This window comes from Sorex fumeus, unplaced genomic scaffold (assembly GCF_029834395.1).
Source record: "Sorex fumeus unplaced genomic scaffold, SorFum_2.1 ptg000063l, whole genome shotgun sequence".
In the NCBI taxonomy this organism is placed as follows: domain Eukaryota; kingdom Metazoa; phylum Chordata; class Mammalia; order Eulipotyphla; family Soricidae; genus Sorex; species Sorex fumeus.
This window is the reverse complement of record NW_026606120.1, coordinates 59,684,387-59,709,549: the sequence shown is the minus strand read 5'-3', so window position 1 is coordinate 59,709,549 and position 25,163 is coordinate 59,684,387. Positions and strand designations below refer to the sequence as shown.

General features: G+C 39.4%; 2 protein-coding genes across 5 annotated transcripts in view; both read left to right on the top strand.

The window, feature by feature from the left end:
* The window catches only part of MED13 (mediator complex subunit 13), a 114,179-nt gene extending 110,193 nt beyond the window's left edge, over positions 1 to 3,986 (top strand). The window contains exon 30 of the mRNA XM_056126442.1: positions 65 to 3,986. Within this exon, the coding sequence (XP_055982417.1) occupies positions 65 to 197 (133 nt within the window). The 3' untranslated portion in view covers positions 198 to 3,986. The remainder of the gene's footprint in view (positions 1 to 64) is intronic.
* Positions 3,987 to 14,195: 10,209 nt separating this feature from the next.
* Positions 14,196 to 25,163, top strand: part of INTS2 (integrator complex subunit 2) — a 186,620-nt gene continuing 175,652 nt past the window's right edge. For 3 of the 4 annotated variants that reach the window (XR_008794245.1, XR_008794244.1, XM_056127331.1), the window contains exons 1-7: positions 14,196 to 14,253; positions 15,609 to 15,915; positions 16,514 to 16,652; positions 18,432 to 18,534; positions 19,440 to 19,553; positions 23,403 to 23,533; positions 23,807 to 23,980. Coding sequence is in view for 2 of the 4 variants with exons in the window: in XM_056127331.1 (XP_055983306.1) it covers positions 14,235 to 14,253; positions 15,609 to 15,915; positions 16,514 to 16,652; positions 18,432 to 18,534; positions 19,440 to 19,553; positions 23,403 to 23,533; positions 23,807 to 23,980 (987 nt within the window). In the remaining 2 variants the exon portion in view is untranslated. Of the gene's footprint in view, positions 14,525 to 15,608; positions 15,916 to 16,513; positions 16,653 to 18,431; positions 18,535 to 19,439; positions 19,554 to 23,402; positions 23,534 to 23,806; positions 23,981 to 25,163 lie in introns of all 4 variants that reach the window. The other variant, XM_056127332.1, reaches the window with a different exon arrangement.

Here is a 25,163-nt window from a genome sequence, read left to right as displayed (position 1 = left end):
TAATTATACAGTGTTTCCAAATTTAAGTATGAATACATGACCTAGATAATTACTTATTTTTCAGGTTTGTTTTGGAACAGTACAATGCACTCTCCTGGCTAACCTGTGACCCTGCAACCCAGGACAGACGCTCATGTCTCCCAATTCATTTTGTGGTGCTGAATCAGTTATATAACTTTATCATGAATATGCTGTGATCTTCATTTGATGGAACTGTTCAAGAAAAAAAAAACCAAGAAACAGGATATTTCGCTGCAAGATTAAGTTATAATTATCTTCTCAGTGAAAGTCATTTATGATGGGGTCTCATTCTTATTACTTCAACAAATATTGTTTTGACTTGGGAGAGGGGCTATAACCCTGCTATTTTTCATTGACTGTACTGAACTCTTTATAGATTGATAACTGATTATACAAAACATTATAACATTTTCGTAGCAAAATTAACTTTTATTTCCAGTCACAGTATTTGTGAAAAGTAATGAGCCATAGTACCCAGTCATGTTAAATGAATATTAAAAGCATGGAGAGGAAACATGAGGAACAATGAATTTCAACATATGGCTTCAGAACATCAAGATGTTCTTGTATTGGATTATAGTAACTAGTATTCAAAAATGCCTGCATCTCTTATTTATTGTAAGTTTTTAAATGTATAAATTGTCTTATATTTCTTAACCTCTTTTATAAAATTTTCCTAGAAGGTTTATACTGCCTTCTTGCTTTAAAGCAATTGGTCTAAAATATATGTAATCGTCTTAATTAAAAAGTTGCAGTAGGGTTGCTTTTAGAGTATTATTTTTTTGTAAGGGGGTGGGTGGGAGTAAATTTGTATTGTTTCAGTGTACAGTTTAAGGGGATAGAGGGGAATAATGTCCATACCATTGTGTGTGGAGGATTTACAGCTAAGCTGTAGTTGCAGAGTACATGTACAGTAATGAAGTTCACTGTGTTTATAAATTGAAAAGGTACCGGGTCTTACAGCATTTTATATATCACACCTTTACAGAATAACATGATGGCAATATACAAGTGATATTGTTAGGTGGTTTAACTTAGAATAAAATGAGAATTCTTGAGTTATATTTTGTACTATGATTTAGGGCTATGACTAATATTTCAGGCCATTTCCAGTGAAAGGAAGTTAGTTTTACAAGAAAGACATTTGCTACTGAATGCTTAAACTAATTTTGGTGTTAATGTTACATGCTTAAATTTTTTTTCAGTTTTAACAATGGCACATTTAGGCATGGGAATATTATTAATTATGAAAATTATCTTCAGGACCTGCTATAAGGTTGAAATTTAGCCCAGCTCTAGGCATTTTACAAATTATTTTTAAGAGCAGTAACTCTTGATTGTTTGATTTTTTTTTTTAATTAAAGATTGGGAATGTATGAGAGTATGCATTGTATGGGTGTGTGTGTGCAATCAAACTGTGGTGTAAATAGATTCTCAGTGAATTCTGGTATTCATATTCTATTCCACTAGTTAATGATCCATTTTCTAAACTTAATCTGTCTTTTTTATTTATTTAATTTTCTCAGTTTGGAGATGGCAGTCCCAAACACAAGAGTCTATACTTTTCTGTAACACAGCTCAGATTAAGGTAGGGCATATGCCAAGGAGGTTCTCACCTCCCTAAAGAAGGGACTTGAATTTTAGGGACTTTAATTCACCCCTTCCTTCAATACAACTTTCCCCCTTCTTGTTTGCACATGCCAAGATAACTGCTTTTATGCAAGCTTTACCCCCTTGAAAAATCCTTCTACAGTGCTGCTCACAAGAGAGTCCAAGTAGCCTCCTACCTTTACTGCTGACTTGAATTCACAGTCGCCAAGTCTACCTGAAGCAGTCTAACAAAATTCTGAATTTGTATGTTCATTAATTCTCTACAAAGACAAATCAGTTGTATTTGCAAAACTAATTTTTTTAACTGAAACTTGTTTTGTAAATACTGTATGCTTAGCTTAAGTATAATTTTCTGATGAACAATGTAACTTACTCAAATTGTGTAAATTAAAACATCAGGAAGGCTTGTTTTTTCTATAAAGAAAACACAGTTGATGGCGAAGATTTTTCAATCACTTCCTCAAAATTATAATGCAATCCCAATGGTAAGAATATTTTGAAATTAAAATTTAAAGATCACATTTCTGTGTTCATTTTTAAATTATGCTAACATTACAAGATTATGTTGGCATGTTTTGTTGCATACTTTTAAAAACTTGTCTGAGATTTGAGGGAAAAGCTGCTTAATTGGAATTTATATAAAGTATTGTTTTTTATATACTTAGTTCAGTAGTGAATTTTAAAATAAAAGCTATATCCCTAGTTGTTTAAAATCACTTGCCTGTAGTAACCACATCTCAGTTTGAAAATTGATTTTGAAATATTATCCCCTGGAAATTTCTTTTATATGGAGCCATAAGGAAGGAACATGTTATACAATTTCTTATTATCTGGGAATCAGGGATTAGCTCCCAAATACACAGGATTTATTGATAGTATTGTTTTCTCTTTTCTTCATCTATAAATTCCCATCCTAATATAAAATTATTACATAGCCATTAGAAAAGGTCAGGAGATTTATTCTGAAAATTAAAAGAAGCCTTTATGCAGAATGATGGATCTGACTTACTAATGTACTGTCACAGACAAGTAAGGATAGTTTTGTTTTGTTTAAATAGGAAAGCAAAATAATATAACTTATACCAGTTGATCATCAACACTTTGAATTCTTTGTTACAGTGCTAATGTGTATTTTTTGTGCAGTTATCCATTACAAAGCAGGGTGGAAGTTCAGTATTTGGGCAGTTAAAAGAGTTTTTTATATAATGTCTGCTTCCAGCCAGTGAGAAACATCTAGCCATACCTTTCTTATGCAAGCCATTCAGTTATCAGGACTGTGAATTAACACTGTATGAATAAATTTCTGTACACCTTATTGTTTGGCCAGAAGGCCACCAAGTGTACTTATATGTAATCCTTAAATTTTAAAATAGCTGTAATTTTTAAATCTTTCTAAACTTTTCTTAAACCACTAAAATTAAGCTCTTACTACTTAGTCAGTTATCCTCAACTGTATTCGTACTCAATTGTCAGTATGGCACAGATTACTGTATTAAAATACTCTCCTTTTGTCTTCATATTTACCTTCTGGGGTAATTTTTAACTTAATGTGTTACTACAAAGATTTGCAGATCTTTAATCAAGCACTATGTTAATACTGTAATATCAAAATACTATGTTGCATTATTTAAAATGTTCAAATTGAATACATTAAAAGGAAGTTTTTAAATGCTGTTGCATCATATAATTTGCTATTCATCCACTATGGCATTGCATATAAGTCTGTTAATACATTAAGTGTTGCACGAATGATGTTTTGGTCTGGGTTTCCTCTTAAGATTTTAGTTATCTATCTAAATTAAGGGCAAATGTTTTTGATATAAATTTTTGTCTTCCATCCCTCCTAAATCAGCTGGAAATCTTCACCTTTTGGTTTTTCTTGGCATCTTAAGGGCCCAGAACTGTGGTTTAAATTTTTATGTATACATATGTTTTATTTTTTGTGGAGTATTGATTTTTTAAAAACTGGATTTGGGACCTAAAATACTCCTCAGGTTGACGTATTCATGCATTAGTTTTCAAAGTAAACTGGATTTGTGGACCTTAAAGTTACTGAGTTTAAACTACAAATTGTAACGTCATTACTGGACATGTCAGCATCAACCCTCTCGATATAGCTTGGTCACTTTATGAAGGGGCGTTTTAAAGTTGTTGTTTAGCAGTGACATTTAATATGGTCCAATTGCTTTTTTTTTTTTTAACATGACAAAAAGAATAAGGAACAAACACTATTGCTGCCGAATGCCATAACACTGAGTTGTACAAATTGTGATTGAGGAAATGAAAAGGTTTATACTTTTAAAAAAAAAACAAAAAAAAACTTCAAATGGAATAAATTATTCATGAAGCCTTCATTGTGGTGTCTCATTCTGTTGAAAATGTTTTCATCTTAAAATTCATGTAAAAATTAAGTGTTAATACTGGGTTGTGTGTGGGTTTTTTGTTGTTGTTGTTGTTGTTGTTGTTTATTTGCTTGGAGCCATATTTGGCAGGGTTTACTCCTGGCTTTGCTAGGATTACTCACTCCTAGCAATGCTGGGGTCCCATATGTGGTGCCGGGAATCAAACCCGGTCAGCTATATCCAGCACCAGTATCTTAGTGTACTTTATTTTCTACCTCACATTGTCTTTTTGAGTTTAAACTACAAATTATTTTAATTTTTTTAAAAATCCATTTCAAAATCAAAAACAAATTAAAATCCATTATTTTTCTCTTTTTGTTTTTTGGCTGTATTCAGAGCCGACTGCTGGTTCTGCTCAGAACATTCCTGACAGGGCTCAGGGAATTGTATGGGTATGGGGATCAATTCAGTTTTCCCAAGGCAAGCGTCATATTCACTGTATTAACTCTCTAGCCCCATGTCATCTTTTTCTACTGGAAAGGAGCAACCTAAAAACTGATTGATGGACTTGCAACTTTTTTGTCATAGGTACTTTATTACAAAATGCGTATTTGTAATCAGTGCTGTAAAGAAGATTTTACAGAGGTTAACTTCCATGAGCTGGGTCTGATCTCTGGCACTGCCTTTAGTTCTCTGAGCCCTGCCAGGTATAGCCCAGGCCACATGCCCCCTCCTCACCACCAGTATTTATATATGTTACTAATTCTTTTCATTTTTTTTTTTATTAGTGACACACCATGAGGTACAGTTGTAGATTTACAATTTTTTGTGCTTGGGTTTCGATTATACAATGATCAGATACCCATCCCTCCACCAGTGCCCATTTTCCACCACCATGGATAATATCCCCCCCACCCCCACTCCCCCATCCCCCCCTGCCTCTGGCAGGGCAATCCCCTGTGTTCTCTCTCTCCTTTTGGGTATTGTGGTCTGCAAAAGAGGCCTTGAGTGGCAAACATGTTCAGTCCATAGTCTACTTTCGACATGCATCTCCCCTCCTGGGAGGATCCTCCAAACACCCTTTATTTGGTGTTCCCTATCCTTTTCATTTTTAATTTGTTGTAGTTTAGGTAATTTTACAGCAGTGTTGTTTGAGTATTAGCCAATTGAGGATGTATGATTTCTAAGTATTCTCTCCCAGTCAGTGAAATTTCTTTATTTTTGGCCACATTTCTTTGCATTCTGTGCAAACACTTTGTACTTTGATATAGTTCCATTTGTTTGATACTGCTTTTTTCTTTCCTGATGCAGCTGTATCATTGAATCCTCCCAAGTCAAGCTTTTGAAGAACTTTGCCTATGTTTTCCTCAATGTATATTATACAATAAAGTGGTAAAAGGCCCTCCCGTTGATCGTCGATTTGCTCGAGCGGGCCCAGTAACGTCTCCATTGGAGACTTTGTTGTTACTGTGTTTGGCATATCGAATACTCTCAGTAGCTTGCCGGGCTCTCCGGGAGGGGCAGAGGAATCGAACTCGGGTCGGCCATGCTGGCCGCTTGTAAGGTGAACGCCCTACTGCTGTGCTATTGCTCCAGCCCCATTATACAACAAAGTTTTGATATGAAGATCTTTAATTCAGTTTGAATTAACATTGGTGTATATTATGAGATTAGTGGGTTAATTTCTCTTTATTTTGGGGGGATTTAAGAGGGGCACACCTGGCAATGCTCAGGATTCACTCCTGGCTTTATACTCAGAAATTATAACTGACATTGCTCAGGGACGATTAGGGATGTCAAGAATTGAACCCAGGTTGGCCCCGTGCAAGGCAAGCACCCTACTGTTTCTCTAGCCCCTTAATCCCAAATTTAATTTCATATATTTTTGCTCTTGGCTAGCCAGTTTTCTACTACTAACTGAGAAATTCTCCTGGCTCCTCTGATAAACATAACCTCATCATAAAAACTGCCCATACATCTAAGAATTTATCTCTCTGGGCTCAATTCTGTTCTACTGGTATGAGAGTCTATATTCCAGTTTACTGTGCAGTTTTGATTTTTGGTTTTGTATTAACAGTTAAACTTTGGGGATGGTGTGCCTCCCATTTTCTTTTCTCAGGATTGCTTTTTCTTTTCCTGAAATGTTTTGGTTTGGCTCTGTGTTCAGAAATCACTCCTAGTGGGCTCAGTGGCCTATATGGGGTTGTTGGGGATCGAGCCTGGTTAAGCCACAAGCAATTTTTCACCTATGTTATTATCTACTCTACTATTTCTCTGGGCTGGAGCGATAGCACAGCGGTAGGGCGTTTGCCTTGCGCGTGGCCAGCTGAGACGGGTTCAATTCCTCCACCCCTCTCGAGAGCACGGCAAGCTACTTAGAGTATCTCCCCCGCACGGCAAAGCCTGGCAAGCTACCCATGACGTACTCGATATGCTAAACATAGTAACTAGAAGTCTCACAATGCAGACGTCACTGGGCCCGCTGAAGCAAATCTATGAACAGCAAGCTACCTAGAGTATCTCGTCCCAGTGGTAAAGCCTGACAAACTACCAGTGATGTATTTGATATGCTAAACTTAGTAACAAGAAGTCTCACAATGCAGACATTACTGGGCCCATTCTAGCAAATCGATGAACAATAGGAGGACAGTGCTACAGTGCTACTATTTCTCTGGCCCTCAGTAACTCCATATGAATTTTAGAAGTAATTTGATCTGAAATACATGGGAATTTTTGTGAGAATTGAGTAACATCTGTAAATCACTTTGGGTAAGATGGTAGTTTTGTTTTATGTTTTTCTTTTTGGGTAACATATTACGATGCTCAGGGATTGCTCCTAGCTCTGTACTCAGGAATTACTCCTGGCAGTGCTTGGGGGACCATATGGGATGCCAGGGATTGAACCTGGGCCGGTTGCTTGCAAGGCAAATACGTTACCCACTCTACTATTGCTCCAGCCCAAGATTTTAATTTTAATAGTGTTCTTTCCACCCATGAGCAAGTAATACATTTCCTTATATTTCAGATACGATTTATTATTTTTACCAACTAGGTCTTTCACCTATGTTAAAATATTTCCTAGATAGTTTTCTTGAAAGTTTTCTTGAGCATGATTGTAAATAGGGTGTTTTTAAAATTTCTTCTATATCATGTACATCAATGCAACAGGGACCAGAAAGTTAGCACAGTGGATAGGACATGACTTGTATGTGTCTGACATGGGTTTGATCCATAGCATCCATATGGTGTCCTGAGCACCAGCAGGAATAATTAAGTGCAGAGCCAGGAGTAACCTCTGAGCATTGCCGGGTTTGCCCCCTCACCCCCACCAAAAAAAAAAAAACAAATTTCTGTGCATTGGTTTTTGTAGCATGATACTTTACTATTTTACTATTTACTACTTTTCTATTTATAGATTTGGGGTTTTTTTTGGGTGGGGGGGTGGAAGGGAGTTGAGTCACACTGAGTGCCCACTGTACACTTTCTGGTCCTATTTCTAGGAATTTTGTTAGTGGGGTCTTTGGGGTTGTAACAGTTGTACTTCCTTTGGCGGTTTTTTTTTTTTTCATTTATTTTTGGCTTTGTGGTCAAACATGTTGGTGTACAAGGTTTACTTACTCCTGCACTCAGAAATCACCCCTGGCAGTACTCAGGACTATATCTGGTGCCAGAGATGGAACCTGGATCTGCAGTGTGCAAGGCAGACATCTTACTGTTACTGCTCTAGCCCCAATAGTTATACTTTTTTCTCAGTTTTAATTTCTTAACATTTTCTCTTTGCCTGAGTCTTGTGAGAATGACTTCCAATACTACATTAAATAGTTGCAAAGGAAAATATCCCTGTCTTATGCCAGACCTTAGTTTTCAGTTTTTCTCCCTTAAGGACAATGATGTTAGTTGTGGGTTTGTTGTTTTATGGCCTTTATAATACTGAGGAAATGACCGCTGAACACAGAACCAGGAGTAAGCCTTGAGCATCTTTAGGGGTAACCCCCAAACAAAATACAATATTGAAGTAAATTTCTTCAATCCGTATTTTTCGGGGATTGCAAATGAGCCTGGCAAGCTCCCCGTGGCGTATTTGATATGCCAAAGACAGTAACAATAATGGGTCTCATTCCCCTGACCCTGAAAGAGCCTCCAATGAATGTGGCACCGGCACCCTTGGGAACGACAAGTAAAGAGGCTGCTAAAATCTCAGGGCTAGGTTGAATGAAGATGTTACTGGAGCCCCCTCGAGTAAATTGGTGAACAACCGGACAACAATGATACAGTGATATAAATGAGTTTTGAATTTTCTGGTGAGTTCTCTGCATCCCAAGCTAATCACTTTTTTTTTTTTTTTGAGGGCAAGGCCCAAGGCAAAGCCTGACAAGCTACCCGTGACTTATTCGATATGCCAAACACAGTAACAAGTCTCACAGTGTTACTGGGCCCGCTCAAGCAAATCAATGAACAACGGGAGGACAGTGACAGTGATAGTGAGGGCAGGGCCACAACTGGTGGCAATACAAATAAGGCAAGTGCCTTATTCTCTATACTATTCTTCCAGCACACCCAAACTACTTTTTTTTTTTTTCAGATTTATTTTGCTTTTTGGGTAACACCCAGCAATGCTCAGTGGTTACTCCTGGCTCTGCACTCAGGAATTACTCCTAGCGGTGCTTGGGGACCATAGGGGATGCTGGGGATTGAACCCAAGTTGCCCTGTGCAAGGCAAACACCCTTTGTGCTGTACTATTGCTCTAGCCCCCAAACTAATTACTTTTTTTTCTTTGCTTTTTGAGTCACACCTGGTGATGCACAGGGTTACTCCTGGTTCTGTACTCAGGAATTACTCCTGGCAGTGCTCGGGGGACCATATGGGATGCTGGGAATTGAACCCGGGTTGGCCGCATGCAAGGCAAATGGCCTACCCACTGTGCTATTGCTCCAGCCCCCAAACTAATTACTTTTAAACCAATCAGTTTGATACCAATTTTCTAGTCTAAACTACCTTCAGATATTTAAAAACTGTTAGTGTTATTTTGTTTCAGATCACATTAAATGTATTTGCAACATTAAAAAAGCTATTATTTAGACAAACAGTCCATCCAAAATTGCTTTACCCATTTATATAACCATCACTTAAAATATTTTTGTACACACTTGAGTAAGAACAAATCCACAAGTTGTTATGGAAATTTTTTAATAGTTTCTGCCTATACAATAAGAAAAAAGTTCTTTGCAGGTCAGAGAAATAGTACAGCGGAGGGATGTGTGCTTAGCATGCGCTGACCCACATTTGATCCCTGGCACCCTATATAGTCCCTTGGTTCCCAACAGGAATGATCCCTGAGCATAGCAAAAACAAAGCAATTTTTTGGGCCAGAGAGGTAGTACAGGGATGAATGCACTTTCCCAGTCCTGCAGCTTCCCAGCTCCACCTCAGCCATCCTTGATTTGTTTCCTGGCACCACTTACGGGGTCCTCTGAGCACTACCAGGGGTGATACCTGAGTACAGAGCCAGGAGTAAGCCCTCAACACTGCTAATGTGGCCCAAAACACCCTCCACTCCCCCACCCAAAATTTTTTTAAAAATTTTTTTAATTTTGGGGGCTGGAGCGATAGCACAGCGGGTAGGGCGTTTGCCTTGCACGTGGCCGATCCGGGTTCGATTCCCAGCATCCCATATGGTCCCCTGAGCACCGCCAGGAGTAATTCCTGAGTGCAGAGCCAGGAGTAACCCCTGTGCATTGCTGAGTGTGACCCCCAAAAAATTTTTTTTATTTTATCTTTTTACGTTATGATTTTTAATTTTTTTTCCACTCTGAGCTGTTATCAAGGATTATTTTTGGCTCTGCTCTCAGACATCATTCCTAGCAGAGCTCAGGGGACCATATGGAATGCCAGGGATCAAACAAACCCAGGTTGGCCATGTGCAAAGGAAACACCCTACCTATTATACTACTCCAACACTGCTCTGATTTTTTAAACTAAAAGTCTTACAATAAAAAATTACTGTTGGGGGAAGTGGAGGTAATGGAGGGAAACTTAGGACACTGGTGCTGGTAAATGTACACTGGTGGTGAAATAGGTGTTGGAACACTCTATGACTGGAACCTAATCATGATCAACTTTGTAAGGGTCTATCACAGTGATTCAATAAAAAATGTATTTTAAAAATTACTGCAAGTAAAGCTTTTTCGGGGAATTTTGTATTCACTTGCACAACTGTATCCATTTCTTTGCTATTTATAGCTTTCAGTACTGAAAAGAATCTGAAGAATACTATTGAGTTGTGGTTTATTGAAGGAAATTGTTATATATTTTCCTTTTTTTTAAATCAAATGCCTTTTTGTACTTGCAAAATGTATTGGTATTTGTTAAGAATTTAAGTTGCTTAGGGGCTGAAGCTGTGGTAATAGGTAGGGTGCTGAGTGTAGAGCCAGTAGTAACCCCTGAGTATAACCAGGTGTGGACCCTGCAAAAATTTTTTTTTAAATTCTTATTTATATAAGAAACAAGGGGACTGGATAGTACGGTAGGTAGGGTTTTCTTTGATCTTTGATATCACAAAAGTAACCTGGGCCTTCTCAGAAGTGAATCCTAAGAACAGAACAAGGAGTGTGTCCTAAGCACTGCTCTGAGCCAAAAACAAACAAAAAACCAACAAAATACCTTTCGGGGTACTGAAGAGATACTTCAGGGATAAGGGTCTTGCATGCAGCAGACCCCAGGCTAACCTTAGCATCACATCTGCTCCTCTGAGCAAGGCTAGAATTGATCCTTGAGCACTGCAGGGTATGCACTTGTCCCCAAAGCATCTTTGCTAATCAAAGTGATTTATAGGTAACTAAATATTAGAGCAACTTTCAGCATTAATTTTGGAGCTTTGCAAATATGTAAAAACATTTGATTTTCAGGTCTTTACAAATTGAGTTTAGTGTAGTTTGGAAGCTGGTCGAGGTATTTGCTAAGAAGATACACTAGGGAGAGGACAGAACCTAGGATAACTTCCATGTATTTGTCTTGAATAGCTGAGTGGTAGTGATAAGTACTGAAAGAATTATGAGATAGCTCAAATGGTAGAACCCAGGACTAGGATATATGAGGCCCTGAGTTTTATTCTTTATACCATGTGGGCCCAAAGCATGGCAGGTGGTAGCCATGATGATCCTCAAGTGCTTATGAACCCTTGAATACCAAATTATTAAATCTACACTGCCCTGCCTCGAATCCCTGGAAGTGGTGCTATCCAATCAATAATTGGATCTAAGAGTGTTTCATTTGCTGGATTATGTCAGTGCAGGGGACTCTGAAAATGTCTTCTCTTTTTTTTTTCTTGATTTTTGATTTTTTTTTTTTTTTTTGTGCTAAGCCTGGCAGTTCAGGGGTTACTCCTCACTCAGAATTACTTGGGAATTACTTCTGGTGGTGTTAGGGGACGATATGGGATGCCAAGTATTGGATCCAGGTCAGCTGCATGCAAGGCCAATGCCCTACTCACTATGTTATTGCTCCAGCCCATGAGTTGATTTTGGAATACAATCACAAGTTTTACTCTTTGGTACGATTTTGCTCCTTCCAGATTTTCACTATTTTGATAGCGTTTCTTCATCTTTTATCTTGTATTCACAAAGTCAATTATGAATAATTTGACATTGTTTTTATTTCTGCATGGATTAAGAAGTTGTTTTAAAATTTTTAATTTTACTTTTTAAAAATCTCTGAGAGGGGCTGGGGTGATAGCACAGCGGGTAGGGCGTTTGCCTTGCACACGGCCGACCTGGGTTCCATCCTCAGCATCCCATATGGCCCCCTGAGCACCGCCAGGAGTGATTCCTGAGTGCATGAGCCAGGAGTAACCCCTGTGCACCGCCGGTGTGACCCAAAAAGCAAAAAAAAAAAGGTAAAGGTAAAGGTAAAGGCCCTCCCGTTGATCATCGGTTGATCATCGATTTGCTCCAGCGGGCCCAGTAACGTCTCCATTGGAGACTTTGTTGTTACTGTGTTTGGCATATCAAATACGTCACGGGGAGCTTGCCAGGCTCTGCCGCGCGGGCGAGATACTCTCAGTAGCTTGCCGGGCTCTCCGAGAGGGGTGGAAGAATCGAACTTGGGTCGGCCATGTTGGCTGCGTGCAAGGCAAACGCCCTACCGCTGTGCTATCGCTCCTGAGAGCTTTTATGCAGAGAAAGCCCAAATCATAATCTTCTTTTATAATTGAGATTCCTATCAAATTCTTTATTTGACAGGCTCAGTTCTGCAGCAAGAGTTGGAAGGTAATGATATTCCTGGCTTTTCAACGCTAATTACGGTTACAATGTTAGAAGGGCTATTAGTGCTTAATGTTAAAATTCAAAGAAATGAGAAATTCCTTTTCATCTCTCATATTCTTTGATTTCCTACTAAACCCTGCGCAAGAATAAGAACAATAATTATTGAAAACAAAACAGTATTACCTAGGTATTTTATTTTCAAATGGTATTTTAAATGCAAACAAAAAGTAAGTTGAGGAATCAGATAGTATAGGGGGTAGGGCACTTGCCTTGCACACAGCCAACCTGGGTTCAATCCCTGGCACCCCACATGCTTCTCCAAGCCTGCCAGGAATTATTCCTGGGTACAGAACTAGGAGTAACCCTTGAACATTGGTGAGTATGTCCCCCCACCCACCAAAATTAGGGCAATTGGAGGAATATGTTTTAGCATAAATCATGACATTCTATGTCTCTCATTCAAGTTCCAATCAAGACATTTGTGTATGTTGTTTTATTTAGTGATTAAAGATCACACACACATCAGAGTTGGAAAAGATCTTGCAATTATTGAGGTCACATACACAAACCAGTGTTTGAATTCCCTTTTGTACTCATGTGAATTGGTCATCCAGAGACATGAAATTGCTTAAACTTTATTAATTTCCACAATTGTAAAATGGAAAATATTATTACCTACCTTCAAATTAAATCAGGTAGTGGTGCTGCACAGTTCATATCCCATGTTGTAAAATCACTTTAGTTCATAGTAATCAGTGTTTTTTGTTACTTTTGGTTTTTGAGTCACACCTGATGCTCCTCAGGGCTTACTCCTGTTCTGTGCTTAGGGATAACTCTTGTTGGGCTCAAGGGACCATATATGATGCTGGGGTCAAACCTGCTGTTTCATCTGGATCCTTGATCAACATTTTAAAGTGAAACAAAATGTAATATTAACATGGTATTTTATAAAACATGTCCAATCAAATGTGAATTCTGATTCACACTGAAATATATTAATCAAGTAGGATAAAGTTTGGAAAAACACAAAAACATAGTAGTTCTTTTCTCCCTATGCTCATCTTTCAATTCTTCGTTTTTATTTATTTGGGGACCACACTCGGTGATGCTCAGGGGTTACACCTGGCTCTGCACTCAAGAATCACTCCTGGAGGTGCTCGGGGGACCATAAGGGGTTCCAGGGATCAAACGCAGGTTGGTCGCATGCAAGGAAAATGTTCTACTCGCTGTACTATGTGTATGCCCCCTGATGTTCTGGTCCTCTTGCCGGAAGTGCCATGCTGGATAGTTCACTCAACCGGCTGAGTACAAACTTTCCATGCAGAAGGCCCCAGAGTTCTATCCTTGTCACCACTCGGCAAACCCAGCACCTTCAGTACCCTAGGATGTGGCCCTAAAAAGGGACAAGGAAAAGAAAAAAGTCAGAATCAAGTGTCAACCAGCATTCACAATGTCACTCTAAGGACCTAACAAAACCATTGCCCTTGAATGATCTATGAACCCTAACAATCATGAAATAAAGATGTTAATTTATTACACTGAAATTCAGAGCTGAAGAAGGCACAGAATTAGATCACTTTTAAAGTTGTACTACTCTTTGGATTCTAGAACTCTGGTGTTGGGAAGGCATGTGCAGAAACGAAGAGTAGAATCTGGTCGTGTGAGTGTTCCGCCAGCGAGTACTGGGGACAGATAACATTTCCCTTCTACCTTAAATCCCTTGAATGCCACGACAATTCTAAAACAACGTGAAACAGCAGCTCTCAAGGGCTTGGAGAGGTATCTACAAGGACGGAGCCGGCGAGCTCGGGAAGGAGCACTGCAAGCCTGCGCCTCAACCTGAGGCGCTGAAATGGGATCCAGCGAACCGCAGGGAAGGAAGGGGCGGAGCCGCACATGCGCACCACTGCCAGCAGCGCCGCAGTCTCCGGGTTTCCTCCCGCCGGCAGGTTTCTCGGTCCGGTACGGTGGCCGACGGGAGCCAGACGCTGGGGATGAATGAAGGTTCTGGGTGCAGGTTGAAACAGTCTCCTCCGCCTTCCCTCTCTTCAGTCCGGGTTCTGCCTTTGTCCGGTGTCCCCATCCAGACCGCATCTCACCGCCGACCCGATTGGTCCCGGCGCCTGGAATCTTGGTGCCCGGGGCGACTCGGGGAACAACTAGGGCTTGGGGAATTCGGATTACCGCCTAGGCCCAACTTGAGACCGCGCTCTCGATTCCTCCCGCGTCCCGCCTCTAGGGCGCGGAATCCGGGTGGGGTCCCGGGAGGTCGGTGGGTAGATTTGAAGGTATGGAGCTTGCGTTTCTCAGACTTGAGCGCGTTCAGCCGTCTGTGTTGGGAACCGGCCTACTTTTAGCCAGAGGGACTGACTAGTTCTTATGACGCCCGGGCGAGACCTAGGAACACTCAGGACTTGGCGCCTCTGCCCCAGCAGCCCGCCCCTCTGGTAGAAGGCCAGTTGCTTTTGCTTAAAAGCAAAGCAAAGGCTCTGTTCTGCTCAGGACTCTTACCAGTGACTTTGCGGGCTTGGGATAGGCTTCGCCGACCGATGTCCTACCTTTTTGGAGGGGTTGGGGTTGGGGTGCTCCCAGTGTCTTCTAAAGACAGAACTGCTCAAGTGCGACTTTTCTCCCTCCCCTAGCTAATTGCTTGCCCACCAATGTTAAGCCCCCCACCCAACCCCCCAGCACTGGACGTGGGATAGTTTTGTCCTTCAGAGCGTTGATTCTTGAACTGCTTCTGGTCAGTCAGGCAATTTACCAATATTTTCACTGATTTGTGGCGGGTCGAAAAGTAAATTCTAACTCTGTATCTGTTGTGTAGGTATCTTTTGATAGTTTTTGAAACGAAAGAGATAAGCAAGAGGAGCATTCTTCATCATTGTGCCTTTCTTTGTTACTTTTTCTTTTAAACATTCTGTGGCTCTGACATGATTGGCATAACAGGAAATATTGGATTGGGATTAATTTAATCAGGATTCTGAAGCCTTGGATTTTGCCATTAATTAGTAATATTACAACGAGCCTATTATTTTTTCTGACTTTTATATAACTTGACTCTAATGGCTCATTGGTAGAGCAGGTGCTTTCCTAATGTGAGACTCTAGGTTTGATCTCTGGATGGCAAGAAATCAGAGCATTGAAACAAAATCCTTAAGGCTAAAAGAGATATTAATATGCCACTTTTTTTTCTTATTTACCCATTGGCAGTGGAAACGGATCTTTTAGTTGTACCAGGAATATTATCTACATAGGGAACTATTAAAGGCAGATCCCAATTTCCAGGTTTTTTTTAAGGGAACAATCATAGCTGTGGAAGTTATACCCCTACTTTTCTTTTCTTTCTTTCTTTTTTTTTTTTTTAATCATTAGGCTCAACAGTAATGATGACCGAGTGTGCAAGCCTTCAGTTTGTTAGTCCTTTTGCTTTTGAGGCAATGCAAAAGGTGGATGTTGTTCGGTTGTCATCTTTAAGCGATCCAGAATTAAGACTTCTCCTGCCTTGCTTGGTGCGGATGGCACTTTGTGCCCCTGCTGACCAAAGCCAAAGCTGGGCTCAGGATAAAAAACTGATTCTTCGCCTTCTGTCTGGAGTGGAAGCGGTCAACTCCATTGTTGCCTTGTTGTCTGTGGACTTTCATGCTTTAGAGCAGGATGCCAGCAAAGAACAGCAGCTTAGGTAATGTTATCTTCTATACTATATCGATTGGGATTTCCTTGTTTTGCCAATAAAGTGGGAATCAAATGTTATTTTTGAAGTTTTGAAGGTTTTTTTTTAGGTAACCTTGCTCAGAAAAGAGGTTGAATCCAGACTTTAAGAAATATTTTACTATTTCTCTTTCTTTTCTAGTTAAAGTTCTAGTCTTTGACTTCCATGCTAGAAAATGTATTGTAAACTTTGGCTGGATATACTATTTGTATTCAGACTAAAGTGATGAGGCGAATCAGTCTCTGTGCAATATGGGTAAAGGCAGCTAAAAGCATAAGGATTTATTGAAATCATCTGGGAGGCATTTTACACTTTCAGTGATTTCCGTCTGGGCAGATGTTATACCTTGTATCTGCCAGTGTGAATCCAAAGTAAGCCACTGCTGTTAATTGAAGTGGATGTGAATTATCAGTGTGATGGAGACTTTACATAGGCTTGAGTCTCTTTGATAAACTAGTATTTAGTACTAATACATTTAGTAAGAACAGAATTTCCGTGAAGGGTTATTTTTATGCTACTATTTTTATGACAGTGTTCACATATCATTTTTTTTTATTATGTTTTTTAGGCATAAACTTGGAGGAGGCAGTGGAGAGAGTATCCTGGTGTCACAGCTTCAGCATGGACTCACATTAGAGTTTGAACATAGTGATTCACCACGTCGGTTGCGTCTTGTGCTTAGCGAACTTTTGGCAATTATGAACAAGGTGCGTTATTTTAATCACAGCTCAAAATAAGAGCTGGAAAGATAGTACAGAAATGTGATGCTTGCCTTGAATGCTGCTGGCCCTGGTTCCATTCCCAAGCACTGCCAAAAGTGATCTCGGAGCTTAGAGCCAAGAGTAAGTTGTGAGAACTACTGGGTGTGGTCTCAAAACGAAACTGTAACAAAGTACAGGTAAAAATGTAATTCCTTTCCGTTTTCTTCTCTTATTTTGAATTTGTGAATATTAAAGGTCTACCATACAGATTGGATCTTCATATTAAGATAATAGATGAAGGGCCAGAACAGTAGTACGGTGGGTAGTGCATTTGCCTTTGCATGCAGTTGACGAAGATTCAATCCCTGGCATCCCATATGGTCCCCTGAGCACTGCCAAGAGTAATTCCTGAGTACAGAGTCAGGAGTAACCCCTGAGCATCACCAGTGTGGCTCCTCCCACCTTCTGCCAGAGAAAAGATAACATGAGATGATGCCTAGGATTTTATTTACTGTGAGAATTTTAAATTGAGTTAATTTATAATAATATAATTTTATAAATTGTAGGGGGAAAAAAGACTTTTCCCAAAGAATATATGAGTGGACAGGTTTAAAACAGTTTAGTTTTTGAACTATATATGTCTTTAAAAGACTTATATTGCAAATGATGTTTCTGGGTCTCTGGAGATAGTCCAAAGCATTGGAGTACAGAACTTGGGGTTTGACCATCTGTAACAGGTGACTTCCCCAGCACTGCAGTGTACTGTACTGTACAGTGTACCGTTGTGGCCCTTGGAAGGACCCTCTAGAATAATGATTTGATTCCACTGTATATTGCTTTTAGTTTTCACATATTTTTTCTATGTCTTTTTCTTAATACCTTGCTTAATGGCTTTAAGAAGTGTTATTTCTCTTATTGGAGGTTTCCAGTTTCTCACCAGTACTCGTTAGCACATGGAAAATGCACTGAAACTTTTTTTTCTCCCCCCCACCCTTAGGTCACATCCAGCAATGCTTAGGGGTTGCTCCTGGGTCTGCACTCAGGGATCGCTTGGGGGACTACATGGGGTACCAGGGATCAAACCTGGGTCGGCCGTGTGCAAGGCAAGTGCACTATCAGCTGCACTATTGCTTTGTAGTAGTTAATTTCTTTGACTTGTTATCTCTGTAATTTCAGTGTATCCAAGTGTTTATGTAGAAATAAATTATTCTGATACATATTACGTTTTATGAGTGATAATTCAACTGTTAATGTTACTTTTTTATAATAATTATTATTTTGGCTTAAGGGCCATGTCCGGTTATGTTCAGGGGTTACTCCTAGCTCTGAGCTTAGGAATTACTTTGTGATGATGATTGGGGCACCACATGTGATGTGGAGGATAGGACCTGAGTCAGCTGATGCAAGGCAAGTACCAGCCTCTTTTTTTTTTTTTGCTTTTTGGGTCACACCCGGTGATGCACTAGGGTTACTCCTGGCTCTGCACTCAGGACTCATTCCTGGCGGTGGGGACCATATGGGATGCTGGGAATCGAACCTGGGTCGTCCGCATGCAAGGCAAACGCCCTACCCGCTGTACTCTCACTTCAGCCCCCAAGTACCAGCCTCTTATGGTTAAATTTAAAAAAAAAATTCATTGAATATCAGGTTTTGTCCTGCAGTATACTAGCCATATATTAAGGTACATGGTCTGTAAGCTCAAGAAATAATTATAAAAGTTTGAGTAATTTAATTCATTACCTATAAGTTATAAGAGTTTTTCATTTATTTTTTCTTTTTTAAAAGGTTTCAGAGTCCAGTGGAGAATTCTTTCTTAAGTCTTCTGAACTATTTGAGAGTCCAGTCTATTTGGAGGAAGCTGCAGATGTACTTTGTATTTTACAAGCAGGTATTATAACGAGTGTGGAATAATGTTTCAAATACGTTTTCTCGTTAAATGATATGGTATAACTCCTGAACCTAGAGCAGTATTAGTTTAAGAATCACTCAGTGGGTACTGGAGGTGATTTTATTTTTATTTGTAACGTTTTGTATTTTCCAGATAATCTGTGATAGGTTTCTATGGTCAGTATTAAAGAAGCCTATAATGAAGAATTAAAGCAGCATATGAGGAAAAAAAAGGCCAAGATTCTCATGAAGAAAACTATCCATTGTAGCAATGATAGTATTCTGTATTGTCCAGTATGTTAAACAGTAATCACATGTGTCTACATATAACTTGAAATTTAGCTAGAGTGACTGAGAAACTGAACTATTTTATTTTACTTTTTGTGTTTTGGGTCATATTCAGTGATTTTCAGGGGATCGTTCAGTTCAGAGTACCTTGGTCTCCCACTGGCAAAGTACATGCTTCATGGGGCACCAGAGAGATAAATATAGCCAGCAGGTGTCTTCTTGCCTTGCATGTGCCCAACGTGGGTTCAGTCCTCAGCATGTCATATGGTCTCACAGCCCCACCATGAGTGATCCCTGAGCTTAGAACCAGGAGTAATCCCTGAGAACTTCTGGGTATGGCCCCAAACCAAAACAAAACAAGTAAATTATAAAAATCAAGAGTTTCTATCCTTTGATCATCACCCTAGCCCTTGAACTATTTTAAATTTAATTTGAGTTTAAATAACTGTATGTGACTCCTGGCTGTGTTACTAGACAATTCAGCTCTAGGCTATGAAAAAAAATGTGCTTAATTTAATTGCTTTTTATAAACATTGGTGAAATGTTGAAAGATATTTAATGTGTAATACAACAAAATATAATTTCTTCATTGTAATAATTGACTTTATTTTCTTTTAGAGCTTCCTTCTCTGCTTCCTATAGTTGATGTAGCAGAAGCCTTGCTCCATGTCAGAAATGGTGCCTGGTTCTTATGTCTGATGGTGGCCAATGTTCCTGATAGTTTTAATGAAGGTAAATAGAATCTTAAAATGGGTCATTGAAGAGATTTTCTGGGCATGTATATGTTTATAATTTAAACTAAGAAGAAATATTAAAAATTAAAAAGAAATATTCACAATACTTTAAGATTTTATTTTTGAATTATTGATGTTATTAAAATACTGGGTTTAGAGAATTTTAAATTAGTTTAAGATTGCAAATTTAATTGCAATGATTAACAATTTCATTTTTAGTAGCTGTTAGTCATCAGGGTTATAATAGCATAGTAAAAATACTAAATAATTAGGAAATATATTCTCTGTTGCTAAGGGAGTGAAGAGGAGAAAGATATATAAATATCCAGAGAGGGGCTGGAGAGATAATACAGCTGGTCTGGCACTCACCTTTCACGTGGCTGACCTGCGTTTTATCCCTGGTACCTTGTATAGTCCCCCCAAGCTTCACCAGGAGTAATTCCTAAGTGCTGTGCCAGGATTAAATACTGAGCATCTCCAGGTGGGTGACCCAACCCATAAAAAAGAAATAAAAGCAAAAGCAAAATTTTAAAAAATCTGGAGAATAGTATGAGAAAAATGTAATTTGAACTACCAGCAGCTGATTTTTTAAAAAAATTTAAAAAAAAATTTTTTTTATTAGTGAAACACCACGAGGTACAGTTATAGACTTACAAACTTTTGTGCTTGGGTTTCAGTTATACAATGATCAAGTACCCATCCCTCTACCAGCACCCATCCTCCCCCACCACGGGTCCCAGCATCCCTCCCACCCCCATCCCCCCCGTCCCACCCTGCCTCTGTGGCAGGGCATTCCCCCTTGTTCTCTCTCTCTTCTTTTGGGTATTGTGTTTTGCAAGAGAGGCATTGAGTGGCAATCATGTTTGGTCTATAGACTACTTTTAGCATCCAGCAGCTGATTTTTATAGTGTAGTCGATTGCTGTCAATTTATAGAAGAGTGTGGAGCCAAAATTGAGGAAAATTAAAAATTTTCACTTCTACTTCAAACTAGTACTCATTGGAGATTTGGCTTTATAGGTTTTTTTTTTTTTTCCTTTTTTTGGTCTTTGGGCCATATCTGGCAATGCTGTATAGTACAGTCTTACCCTCTGTACTATCTCTCAGACCCTAGTATTTTTTTATTTATTTTCTTGGGGGGTGGCCACACCAGCAATGCTCAGTAGTTACTCCTGGCTCTGCATCACTTTTGGCGGGGTTCCAGGGTCTATATGGAATGCTGGGGATCAAACCTCAGACGGTTGTGTGCAAGGCAAGTGCCTTACCTGCTGTGCTATCTCTCCAGCCCCCCAATCTTCCTTTTTAAATCTACTTTATCTGATATCACTGCAGCTATATTAGCTTTCTTACAGCTAATTTCAGCATGTATATATAACAACACATATATACACACACACATATATGCACACAGACATATACACATATATAGATATATACACACAGATATATATATATATACACATATATTATGTATATAAACCTGTATTTTTTCATATTTTAATTTTTTGTCCGGGGGAGCCACACTGGCACTGACCAGGGCTTATTTCTGGCTCTGCAGTAAGAGATCACTTTTGGTTAGTCCTTAGGAGACCATTTGTGGGTGCCAGAGATCAAACTTGGTCAGGCACATGCAAGGGAAGTTCCTTACCTGCGATACTTCTCTCTCGCCCATCTTTTAATTTTTAAAAATTTATTTATATATTTTTTGAGGGATCACACCTGATACTGCTCAGAACTTATTTTTGCTATGTACTCAGAGATCACTCTTAGTAGACTTGTGAGACCATATGTGGTGCTGATGATCAAGCCTGGGTTGCCCATTTGCAAGGCACCTGCACTACCTGCTGTACTATCTCTCCAGACCCTGTATTGAAACTTTTGTAGGATCCATTTTATCTCTATGGCTGTCTTTGCTTTTTGGTCTCATGAGGCTACATCTGGGGCTACCTCTACCTCTGTGCTTGGAGTCACTCTCGTGGTGCTCTGGGAATTTTGTGGTGCTGGAGAGAAGACATGCCTCCTGCATGTAAAGCATGTACTCAGTCTATGAAGCTGTCTTCCAGCCTTCTGTTGTTTTCTTATTAGATATGCTTTTGGCTTCATTTATTCATTTATTTAAATTTAGTATAGTTTGTAGAATGTGTCTTTAAATTATGGTAGTTTGGGCTAGAGCAATCGTACAGTGGGTACAGTGGATGTTTGCCTTGCACACAGCTTACTTGGTTTGGTCCCCAGAATCCCATATGGTCCCCGAACATTGCAAGGAGTAATTCTTGAGTGCAGAGCTAGGAGTGAATCCTGAACAATGAATAAACCCACACCCTACTGAGGGTGGTTCCCAAACACCTCCGTCCCTCCAAAGAATCTATGGTAGTCTTTCAGATGTTTTTCTATCTCTTTAATTATATAGCAGATAAAACATGTCCTTTCTTGTAGCTAATCAGAATTTGATTCTTTTTTTGTTTTGTTTTATTTTGGCCTATACCTGAGCATACTCAGGATTAACACCTAGCTCTGTACTCAGTAATTACTCCTTGTAGTAATTGGGGGAACTGAATGGTTTGATGGGGATCAGACCTGGATGGCCAAATGCAAGGCAAATGCCCTACCCACTACATTACCTCACCAGCCCCACTGGGTTTGATTCTTGCATTGCATCTGGACTCCAAGCACCACTAGGAATTATTTTGAATGTAAAGCCAGGAGTAAGCCCTGTGCACTGCCTGAGATAATGTTTGGTGCTAGACATCACGTCATGAGTTGGCAGTGTGAAAGTCAAGAACCTTAACCAATATACTATTTTGCTCCTACCTCTTCCCATCCCCCACACCCCTTTTTTTTTCCTTAATGCAGCTCTAACCGAGGGTCATGTGCACTACCTGATATACACCCCCAGCCCTACTTTCTTGGTTAGTTTAGTATTTGGGAGAGGGAGGTTGAGTCATACTTTTCAGTTCCAGGGACTATTCCTGGCTCTGTGTTTAGGAGCATTCCTTTGTAATTCTCAGGGAACCACCCATCAAGCCTGCCCTGTTAGCAGGCCCACAATAATTTATTTTCTATTGTTTGTTATCACAAATGTCTAACAGAATGATCAAAAAATACTTCAGTGGAAAAAAAATGTGGAAATTGTTTTTTCTTACCATGGGGATATTAAGTCCTTGTCTGAGGGTGTACTAAGCTGTTGTTGAAAATTAAGCCTTCTGTGTTAATATTTTTTGTTAATCGAGATTAGTTGGCTTCTATGTTAATTCCCATCCAATCTGGTGTACTCTTACTGTGATATTAGTGTTGTAGTGTTTGGAGATGTCGCAAGACTGGGAATGTGATTGTGTATTCCAGAAAATCCAGAATATTTAACTGTCAGTTCAGCCAGAGAATACAGACTGCCTAGGCTTTAATAGGGCAAGAACTGGTTCTACCACCTCCAGAGATCACCCTGGAGGTCCCCACTGGAACTGGGTATCCAAGAAATTTTTTCTAGTTATCTCTTTCAAGGTTTATTTATGAGTCTCTGGAACAAGGCTGGTAGAGACCTTACATTGTGGTGGTGGTGGGGTGTGGGTATGACTGCTGTTGCTTCTGGAAGTACTGGGTGGTGTGGGGAGTTCTTTAGAAGCCCTGAGTTTTCAACTAAAAAACCCCAGTGTACCTGAATTTTTCAGTAGGTTGGCATCTCTGTGGAGTTGAGTCATGGGGTGGTGAAATCCAGCTGGAGGCATGACGGCAGCTATTGGGGTGCCTGTGATCTTTATTTTATGCAGTTTCTGGTCAGTGATTCTTAAGGTTAACATTGGTTTTAAACATCTTTCTTACAAAGCTTCAAATGACAGCTTCTTAAACATTTAGTTTGTAGGGGCCTGATAAAAAATGGAGAACGACAAGATGAAGAAAGTCTTGGAGGGAGGCGCAGGACAGATGCCTTACGTTTCTTATGTAAAATGAATCCTTCTCAGGCCCTCAAAGTACGAGGCATGGTGGTAAGAGACCTTATTATTTTGTGAGATCATGACCTTTATATTAGGAACAGAAACTTTTCTCAAGATGTAGGCTATTGCAGAGATTGTGAATTATAGAACTGTGGTCTGCTACATGCAAGACATGTAGCTTAATTCCAGTACTATCTCTAGCTGTTTCTGGGTTTTTATAGTTTATGGTATTCCAAATTTCTTCTAAATTCTAGATGCTTTAGATTTTAAAGCGTCTTGGCCCTTTCCCATACACTATTTAATCTGTTTTCTTTGTTGTGGTAGGTGGAAGAATGTCACTTGCCAGGCCTTGGAGTGGCTTTGACATTGGATCATACAAAAAATGAAAGTTGTGAAGATGGAGTGAGTGACTTGGTTTGCTTTGTTAGTGGTTTGCTTCTTGGAACAAATGCAAAAGTCCGCACTTGGTTTGGAACTTTTATCCGAAATGGACAGCAGGTGAGGGATAACTATCTGTATAGGTTAAGGAGCAGGCGGGTATTTTGGCAATTAGTTGAAGAATGGCTTTCTGAATGTTCAGAGTGATTTTTTTTTTAATTATTGTTGTTTCGGCCACAGGTATGCTCAGGGCTTACTTCTGGCTCTGCACTCAGGGACTACTCCTGGAAGACTTAGGGACAGTATGGGTTGCTAGGGATTGAACTCAGGTCATCTGCTTGCAAGGCAAATGCTGCCCACTGTATATTACCTCAGACCAATAGACCAGGGTTCTTAAACATTTTAATTTCAGAATAACAAAGAACTTTTATGTGCTTTGATAATTTACTATAGTAGAATTAAAACTTGAAAATTTTGAAATGTTACTTATTTATTTCAGAATAATGATAGACCTGTTAAATGTGAACATGATTTTTTTTTTTTGGTTCATACCTGGTGGTACTCAGGGGATCAGACTGGCATTTGCCACATGCAAGGCAGACTTCTTAATCCCGGTATTATCTTTCTGACCTAAACATAGCATTTTTGTGAGAAATAGCTTTATTTTCCAAAACAAAAAAAATTTTCAGTAAGAAGCGTGATATCATTTTACCTTTTCGCTAATCTCTGTAATGTTTAGATTACTAGAAGATTTTCTGCACTGTTTTTTTTATGAAAAGTTATGTTAAAAGAGGTCAATAATAATATCCTAATATAATTAAGGAAATACTTCTGAGCTTCAGTACCCCCTGAAAGAGCCTAAGATCTCTTGAACTTCTAATGGGCTATACTCATGAGAACTACTGCATTAGGTCACCAAAATCAGTCTATAAATTTAATACGTATATACTTGTTACATATACACATTTTATCATGGTAAAATATACATTAGACTTCCCATTTAAATAATATTAAGTACATTCAGTTTTTTTTTTTTTGGTTTAATTTTGGGTTTGTTTTGGTTTGGGGTCAAATCCAGCGATGCATTAGGGGCTCTGCACTCAGGAATCACTTCTGGTGATGCTCAGAGGACAGTATGGGATGGTGGGGATTGGACCCAGATTGGCTACATGCAAGGGAAGTGGTTTATATGCTGTACTACTGCTCTGGCTCATGTACTTATTGGGGGGGCGGGGGGCGAGGGAGGCACCATACCTGAAGTGCTCAGGAATTACTCCTTGCATGGTGCTTAGGGGCCCAGTAA